At 40.4% G+C, this 9,402-nt stretch overlaps 1 protein-coding gene across 1 annotated transcript; it reads left to right on the top strand.

The window, feature by feature from the left end:
• Positions 1-234: 234 nt before the first annotated feature.
• On the top strand, positions 235-9,058 carry LOC307138900 (leukocyte elastase inhibitor-like). Its single transcript, XM_079837593.1, has 8 exons — positions 235-458; positions 873-1,049; positions 5,582-5,662; positions 6,056-6,196; positions 6,283-6,400; positions 6,600-6,742; positions 6,829-6,996; positions 7,075-9,058. Exons 2-8 carry the CDS (start codon positions 882-884, stop codon positions 7,477-7,479), a joined length of 1,224 nt encoding a protein of 407 aa, XP_079693719.1. The 5' UTR covers positions 235-458; positions 873-881; the 3' UTR covers positions 7,480-9,058.
• The last annotated feature ends 344 nt before the right edge of the window (positions 9,059-9,402 follow it).

Consider the following 9,402-nt stretch of genomic DNA (forward strand, 5'->3'; position numbering starts at 1 on the left):
TCACCCACCCATAGAACAAACAAAACAAGCCCTGAAAATTGATAAAAGAACACATATTATACAGACACATAATATTTAACGGTATTACATTAGTTACTTGCATCTGATAGGCTATACTTTCAATAAAACATTTGCAGTGGGTTTGTAAACGGAGTTATGCATGTTTGGCATGAGTTTTTGTTGCCTTTCCTCTGTTCTGACCAGCAGAGGTCACCAGCGTGTGGTGTTTTGAACACAGTGAATCATTTGGCGAAGCAACTGGTTCAATTGATTCGAAGCTTTGAAAAGTTTCTGCCATCACAACTACAATACAAAGTGAGTAACCCGAGTCGTTTTACAGTAGGGCTGGTTTGGAGGATGGGCTCTTCAGGGCGAGGCAACATAAGAATAACAGTCAGCAGATCATTCATCACCTCAGACACACAGGGAAACTTCATCATTCCTGCTGAATACTCGAGGTAATGCTTTTAGTTAACTTCTCTGTCTGTTAGTAGTAACTTCATACAATGTATTGAGTAAAACATGTCCAATAGAACAGATTTCTACATGATGAATAATCATGAAAATGATGCAAACTGTTAAACTGCTGTTCTGATTTTAACAAAATTGATGCATGTGAGAGAAAAGCATCGATTGAGTGTTTCTGAAGCATGTGATGTTGTTTACATAGGGAAGTTAGGGTGAGGGTTAGGAAAAACCTTTTCAAAAATCCTTTTCACTTTGTTATACTGATCATCTCTCTCTCTCTCTCTCTCTCTCTCTCTCTCTCTCTCTCTCTCTCTCTCTCTCTCTCTCTCTCTCTCTCTCTCTCTCTCTCTCTCTCTCTCTCTCTCTCTCTCTCTCTCTCTCTCTCTCTCTCTCTCTCTCTCTAGCTTGTGAAAATGGATTCTCTGACTGCAGCAAACACACATTTCTCTCTCAACCTTTTCGAGAAGATCAGCGGAGGAAACGCATCAGGAAATGTGTTCTACTCTCCTGTCAGCATCTCCTCGGCTCTGGCCATGGTGTCGCTCGGCGCAAGAGGAAACACAGCAGATCAGATGATTAAGGTGATCTCCAGGAAGTGACTCAAGCCTTTGCACAACAAGCGAGATCTATCCAGCTGCATGCCCGCAGCTTCGCAGTTTCAGAACCGCAGTCACAAAACCGGAACTTAGGGGCGGGGCTTAAACACTCATATGTTTTCAAAAGGATTTTGATCGGATCTATGTGTACAATATTTAACATCAATACTTTTAAATAAAGTCACTTTTCTGTTCATATAATGAGAGCATATAATGATTATTATTTACATATATTAATAAATGTGTAACGTTGTAAAGTGTTTCCCATTTGACTGTATAGGCTACATATGTGATTATGGCAAGCTGTTTTAACATTTAATCCTTAAAACGTACTAGTATCTATTTCCATGCTACTATACTTATTTTTTAGATACTAGGATCTATTCCATTAAATACTAGTATTTATTCATTAGCTACTAGTGCTTATTCTTTATGTACTAGTGCTTATTCTTTATGTACTAGTGCATATTCTTTAGATACTAGTACCTTTTTAAAAGATACTAGTAGTTATTCATTATATACTAGCTCTTATTTTTTTAGATACTGGTACTCATTCACTCTACCTATTAAATAGAAACTAGTACTTATTCATTAGTTACTAGTACTTATTTTGATAGTGACTAGTAACTATTCTTTTGTTACTAGTAACACATTTAAAGGGGTGATGAATTGAGAAGTCAACTTTCCCTTGAGCCTTTGATATATAAAAATTAATCCTGTAAGTTTCAGAGCTGAAAACATCGCATGTAAGTCAAAGAAAAGCTTTTATAGACACCAGGCCCAGAAAACGAGAGCTCTCACAATATGTCAACCACTGAAGTAATAGGATGCAGAGGCGCCGCCTCAAGCCCGCCCACCGACTCGTGGAGTTAAACGGGTCGCGCTACCGAGCGGCTCACGTGTGTAAGACATTGCGCGTTTGTTCACTTCATTTCACCACAGAATCGATTGTAAACAATATACAACCCCAAATCAGAAAAAGTTGGGACAGTATGGAAAACGCAAATAAAAAAAAAAGAAGTGATTTCTAAATTTACTTTGACTTGTATTTCATTGCAGACAATATGAACACAAAATATTTCATGTTTTGTCTGGTCAACTTCATGTCATTTGTAAATATGCATCCTTTCCTGTCATTCAGACCTGCAACACATTTTTAAAAAAGTTGGGACAGTAAAGCATTTACCACTTTGTAATGTTGCCATTCCTTTTCACAACACTTAAAATAAGTTTAGGGACTGAAGACACCAAGTGATGAAGTGTTTCAGGTGTAATTTTGTCCCATTCTTCCTGCAAACAAGTCTTAAAGGGTAACTAAACCCTAAACCAACTTTTTTTAGTTAATGATCTGTAATACTGGGGCTTTATTAATGCTGTTCATTGATTCGAGTAAATGTTTTGACATTTGAGTATAAAGTGTTTTAATTCTATAAAATATGGTGTAAAACCGCCAAAGTGCTGCCCTCTTAAGGTTGAACGGTGGCTACTGCAGTTGAATTTTCCTATTGGACATTGTGATACATCGTGACGTAGGATGGTACCTCCAACGGCTCACTATCCGCGCCCCTGGCACGAGCTCACCACGCCCTCAGAAATGTTTCCCCCAATCACATGATGAGAACGGCTTCACTCCAGTATGAACTGTCATGTTACATGAAGTGGAAACATTATGAATGAAACTCACTTGACACTTGCTTTAACATTGTATTGAAGAAAATACGGTTAAATAATGCAGTTGTCAGTACACGTCAGGCTTTTCTTGCGATATTATTGCCGCCCGTCATGTGTACAGATAATTTTCATACATGAGACGCGCTTTCAAACCCTGACACGCAAGTGGTTGCCACGGACGCAGATAGATTAGGTCAGTTCTCTTGCGCGGCTGCTTCACTAGCATCGTCGGCATCGGGAGTTAACGCAGTTTGAGCAGCGGCTCGCATTGATAAGGCTCCGGGTTTGTGTCTGTTACAGACAATCCACCCTCCTCCACTTCAGGTGAAGGTAGGAGAAATGACCGCTCTGTTGCAAAGCTGGCGTCACTCCAGTCATTCTCCATCTTTGAGACTCGCGAGTCAGACAGCTGTCAATCAATCCGTCACTGCGGGTCTCAGGTGCACGCCCTCCGCTCAGCCCCGCCCTCGGTTCGTCCCCTCTGTGTCCGCCGGGCTCTGCCCACTTTTCCAGCATTTTTTGAAAATTGCCAGTGGGTGGAGTTAAGCTCTGAGCAGGGGTTTAGTTACCCTTTAAGGTGGGCAACAGTACTGGGTCTTCTTGTCGCATTTTGCACTTCAAAATGCGCCACACATTCTCTATTGGAGACAGGTCGGGACTGCAGGCAGGCCAGTCAAGTACCCGTACCCTCTTCCTCCGCAGCCAAGACTTTGTAATGTATGCAGAATGTGGTTTTGCATTGTCTTGTTGAAATATGCATGGACGTCCCTGGAAAAGATGTCTTCTTGAAGGCAGCATATTATGCTCCAAAATCTCTATGTACTTTTCAGCATTAATGGTGCCTTCACAGAAGTGCAAGGTACCTTTGCCAAGGGCACTGACACAACCCCATACCATGACAGACCCTGGCTTTTGGACATGTTGCTGGTAACAGTCTGGATGATCCTTTTCTTCTTTGGTCCGGAGCACACGGCGTCCATTCCTCCCAAAAAATACCTGAAATACTGATTTATCTGACCACAGTACACGTTTCCACTGTGTGATGGTCCATCCCAGATGCCTCCGAGCCCAGAAAAGTCGACGGCGCTTCTGGACACTGTTAACATAGGGCTTCCTTTTGGCACAGTACAGTTTTAACTGGCATTTGTAGATGTAACTACGTATTGTGCTACTTGACAAAGGTTTGCCAAAGTAGTCCTGAGCCCATGTGGTGATATCGCTTATAGATGAATGACGATTCTTGATGCAGTGCGGCCTGAGGGATCGGAGATCACGGTTGTTCAGCTTAGGCTTGCGCCCTTGTCCTTTATGCACTGAAATTCCTCCAGATTCCTTGAATCTTTTAATTATGTTATGCACTGTTGAATGTGAAATATCCAAATCTCTTCCTATCTTTCTTTGAGGAACATTGTTTTAAAACATTTCAATAATTTTCTCACGTATTTGTTGGCAAACTGATCCTCGGCCCATCTTTGCTCCTAAAGGATTAGACCTTTCTTGGATGCTGCTTTTGTACCAAATCATAATTACAATCACCTGTTGACATCACCTGTTTCAAATCACATCATTATTTAACCATTTTACCTCATTACTAGCCCTAAATTGCTCCTGTCCCAACTTTTTTTGAAATGTGTTGCAGGTCTGAATGACAGGAAAGGATGCATATTTACAGATGACATGAAGTTGACCAGACAAAACATGAAATATTTGTGTTCATATTGTCTGCAAAGAAATACAAGTCAAAGTAAATTTAGAAATCACTTCTTTTTTTTTTTGCGTTTTCCATACTGTCCCAACTTTTTCTGATTTGGGGTTGTACATGTCGAGACTGGATTTGCAGTCAGATTGAGATTAAAACACCATGCTGTGCCTCCTATATTGGATCCGACAGGAACGGTGCAACACACTTATGTGAGTAAAACATGTTTTTATATGTGTTAGTATTGCATTGTTACAGATCGTTTGATATCTATTGATTACATACCTTAGCACGCGGTCACAGGCTGGAGAAGGTGTTATTGGTTCATTCGTGATCAGACTCTGACTTGTAACGCCAGTGCTCGCAAAGCCCAACGTCCCGAGGCTATGTGTTTTTCAGACAGCTACCAAAACGTATAACCAGCCTGCCGACGGGCTATCTTAAATAGTGAAATAACATTCCTTTCTTGAACGCGCGCGTGTGTGCGTGTACGGGTCGCGGTTATTCACCGATGCCAAAATACAAAAATAACATTCCAATCAATCGCGGGTGGATGAGAGATGAATCATTGTGTTTGTTTGATAAAGGCATTTCGCTAGTCCTGTGAGCGTTTCCCCAGACACTTTCAAAACAATCCCCACATGAACTGAGGGGAGCTGAAGCTCATTAAATATGCAAATTGTATCCAATCCTAGCCGTGGATTACTTCCAAGTCTTCAGTGTGGCACGCCCATCAAAACCGAGCGTTTTTCAGAGAGCCTCAAAACCATGCCAGAAAATTGCCTATGACTTATTCATTATGATGTTTTTGAATGTAAAAAACATGCAAACGTCATAAGTTGACCTCAGACAACAGTATAACATTTCATGTTCATGCAGTTCATGACCCCTTTAAAATTTTTGCCATTGACTTCTATGGGGATCTTTCATTCAGATATCAACTATTCAGTTCTGACTAGTATGTATTCCAATTGTAACTAGTACATATTTATTAGATACTAGTAGTTATTCATTACCGTGAAGAATGTGTTAGACATCATCAGTTCTTCATTGTCATTTTAAACTGTTCTAATGCATATTTGAGTAGTACATTCACAATATACATTGAAGTTATCTTTATTAATTCTCCCATAATAATGCTGTGCAGGTCCTGGGCTTTAACGATCCTCCACCTGCACAAGCAATGATGCAGCAAACCCAGAATCCTCCGACACCTGCGGACCTCAAGGTATCGTATGAACATCAAACACTGACCCAGTTCACACCTAACATTCTGTCAAGGTTCTCTCAAAGTTATGTATTATTTATACATTATGGAACTTTTTTTCTTAAATGTTTTAGTTCATCTAACGATTTTTAAACGTGATACTACTTGTTTCAGAATGTTCAGAGAACATTCAAGAGTAACATTATCATAATGATTGCAAAATTTTGAAATATAATGTTTAAAAAACTATGCTTTGAGCATTCAGAGAACATGCAAAAATCATTTTCATAACTTAATGAGAATGTTCTTCCAACATATTTTTGTTAGTTGGGAACCTCATGACTTTATGATTGCATGGACAGCTGTGTCCTTTGCGTTCGTCTGATTAAATCTGATATTGTTTAATCCAAACAGAAAAGTCCTGAGGAAAAAACTGAGGACGAAATTCATTCCAGCTTCAAGAAGTTTATGAGTGAGCTGAACAACCCAGGAGTCCCGTATGTGTTGAGTCTTGCCAACCGCCTCTACGCAGAGCAATCCTACCAGTTTGTTGAGGTAAGACTCGGTTTATTCGCTAGAGGTTCTGTAAAAGTTCTCAGCAATAATATAATTTGCACCTCAATCGGTTTGCTATGTTACAGAAATTCCTCAATGACGCAAAAATATACTATGAAGCCGGACTGGAGAAGGTGGACTTCATGAACAAATCAGAGGCTGCTCGTGTCAACATCAACCAATGGGTGGAGGAAAAAACACAAGGTCAAAACTTATTCTCATTTTAAAACTTACTCTACACTCTTACAAAAAATACAAAAATAAAAGTTATTTCATGTTTTTACAGCACTTTAGGTTCAGCAAAATTGTCTTTTCAAGGGCCATGTTTGGCTTCATGGGTTCTTGAGTTGAGCTATATAGTAAAAATATCAAACCAATCAGTTCAAATCCATTTGTATTTTAGAGAAGATCAAGGACTTGCTGCCACCAGGAGTCATTGATGAGATGACGAAACTGGTCTTGGTGAACGCCATCTACTTCAAGGGAAACTGGGAGAAGAAATTCCCAAAGGAAGCCACCAGTGATGGGCAGTTTAAGCTGAACAAGGTTATATTTCATGCTTTTTAAAAATATTTTTAACAGTCCTGATGGAATCTGAGGGGTTGTAATATGTTTCTGTTAATTTTTGGCAGAATCAAACTAAACCAGTGAAGATGATGCATCAAAAGAAGAACTTTCCTCTGGCCTTCATCCCAGAGATGAACAGTCAGGTTCTGGAGCTGCCGTATGACGGGAAGAATCTCAGTATGTTGATCATCCTTCCTAACGAAATGGAAGACGACACCACTGGCCTTCAGAAGGTGATGTGAATGCTTGATTAGCCAGATGTTTTAATTTTGACTGAACTATTCATCTGACATGTCTCTCTTATTATCCAGCTTGAAAAGGCACTGACCTACGAGAAGCTCATGGAGTGGACCAAACCAGAAGTCATGTATGATTCGGAGGTTGAAGTGTCTCTGCCCAGATTCAAGATGGAGGAAAAATACGACATGAAGACTCTTCTGATCAGCATGGGAATGGAGGATGTTTTTGACGAGCAGAAGGTGAACCTTTCAGGCATGACCTCCACCAAAGACCTGGTGGTGTCGAAGGTGATTCATAAAGCCTTTGTTGAAGTCAACGAGGAAGGAACCGAAGCGGCTGCAGCCACCGCCGTCACCTGGATGTTTTTGTGTGAGAGCATCCCGCAGGACTTCAATGCAGACCATCCTTTCCTTTTCTTCATCCGGCACAATCCAACCAAGAGCATTTTGTTTTACGGACGCTTCTGCTCTCCATGAGTGAGTCCTGCTGAGACCCTTCCAGCTAGTTTAGGTGGTGGTCTGGTTAAAATGAGTAGGAGAGACTTGGGACAGCAGCCTAATATACCTGCTGCCGTCTCTATAATAACACAAAACAAAAAAGACAAAGAGAAATTAATTTGTTATTGACTGAATATATTTTGTAACAATATTTGTAATGTCCATTTTATTCATAGTGTGCAGTGTTATTTTACATTTGATTAGTTTCTGTACCTGAATACCTGAAAATCTTAAAACTGTTTATTTCAATCGTTTCTTTATGCAGTTGTATTTATTTGTTGCGACTGCAAATTTTTTATTTGTTCTTTTTTAATTACTGAGTGTTTGCTTTGCTTGTCCTGTTTATTTTTGTTCATGATATTCAGCTACAATGGAATGTTTTGCAATAAAACAGAATAAATGTGAATGTTTTTTTCTACCTCATTGGAATCGAAAATAGGAATCGATAAGGATCGGAATCGATAAAATTCAAATGATACCCAATAGGAATAAAAACAGCAAGAGTTTATCAAAGTGCTGTAAACGCATAAAAGAAGAAAACAAATACCAATGATACAACTGTCACATGTCTGTCTGTCTGTTTGGTCTTTCAGTGGTGTTTTGATTCTGTCATATGTTCTTTTGTTTTAGTTTCCCGCCACTTGTCTTGAAATTCGTTTTTTAAAAACTATTCGAATATATATTGAAATTTAGAATATTCATTGACAGCCCTACTGTGAAGTTAAGATTAAAGTTTATGTTTGATTGTGATCTGAGTCTTCAGCCTGTTCCTGGTTCACCCTACCATTACAGATGACTAGACAGACATCTAAAATGGCTGAAGATTATCTCTTCTCCCTCCGGCAAAACTGGAGCACTTTGTGGAGTTTTTGGCTTATTCACATCTGGTGAGCTGGAGTGATTCTTCACTCAAGGCCTACTTTCGGATGGGACTGGATGATGAGTTATATCAGTTCCTGTCTCCTGGTCATTATAATTTACCCCTAGTCGAGTTCATTAATTTCATCCTCTGCCTATACGGTTCGGATTTCGCTGATGAAGTATCTGAAGACTTGACCCATGATCATCCAGTTCCATCCCGAAAATATTTGAGTGCTTCAGCTCACCCCAAGCCCACCACAGCTGCTCCAGAGTCGATTCCTGACCAGCCAGCATCCTCGTCCAAGATGGCCGCTGCCGGAAGTCGGTCCCCACCGGAGCCAGCGGCGACTCCAGCAACGCCAGAGCCAGCGATTGATAGCTGGCACATTGACTTCTGGACATTGACTTCTGACTCCCGTCCACGTCCAGAGTCCAGCGACGTATCCCGTCCCTGTGGAGAACCACTGACTAATAGACTTTTGGTCTGAGCCACTTCCAGCCCCTGAGCCCAGAGTCCAGTGATGGCTCCAGCCATTCCTTCCGTCCCCAGTCCAGAGAGGACTTGTCTGTTTCCAAGGTTACTCTCGTTAGTTAAGTGCTTTTAAGTTCCTCTTGTACACTCAGTCTGTCTAGTCACTGTTATGATTGCCTGTGTGCATGTTCCTGTGAAGTTAAGATTAAAGTTTGTTTGATTGTGATCTTCTGAGTCTTCAACCTGTTCCTGGTTCACCCTACCGTTACAACAACAGTCAACAACACAAGAGAAAACTGTAAGATTAACACAATAAAAAATGCAACTAGCACATAGTGTCAAATGCCAGTCTATAAAAATAAGTTTCTAGGCATTTTTTTTTTTTAAAGCAAGTGTTTGAGCCTGTCTAATATAGAGGGGCAAACTATTCCAGAGCTTCGGGGCCTCACTGCAAATGGTCGGTCACCCAAGCTCTTCAACTTTACCCGTGGGACAACTAAAAGCAAGTGGTCAACAGATCTAAGTGCTCTTAGCGGAGCATAAAGCTTAATCAGGTCTGAAAAATATTT

The sequence above is a fragment of the Gobio gobio genome, assembly GCF_949357685.1.
Source record: "Gobio gobio genome assembly, chromosome: 15".
In the NCBI taxonomy this organism is placed as follows: domain Eukaryota; kingdom Metazoa; phylum Chordata; class Actinopteri; order Cypriniformes; family Gobionidae; genus Gobio; species Gobio gobio.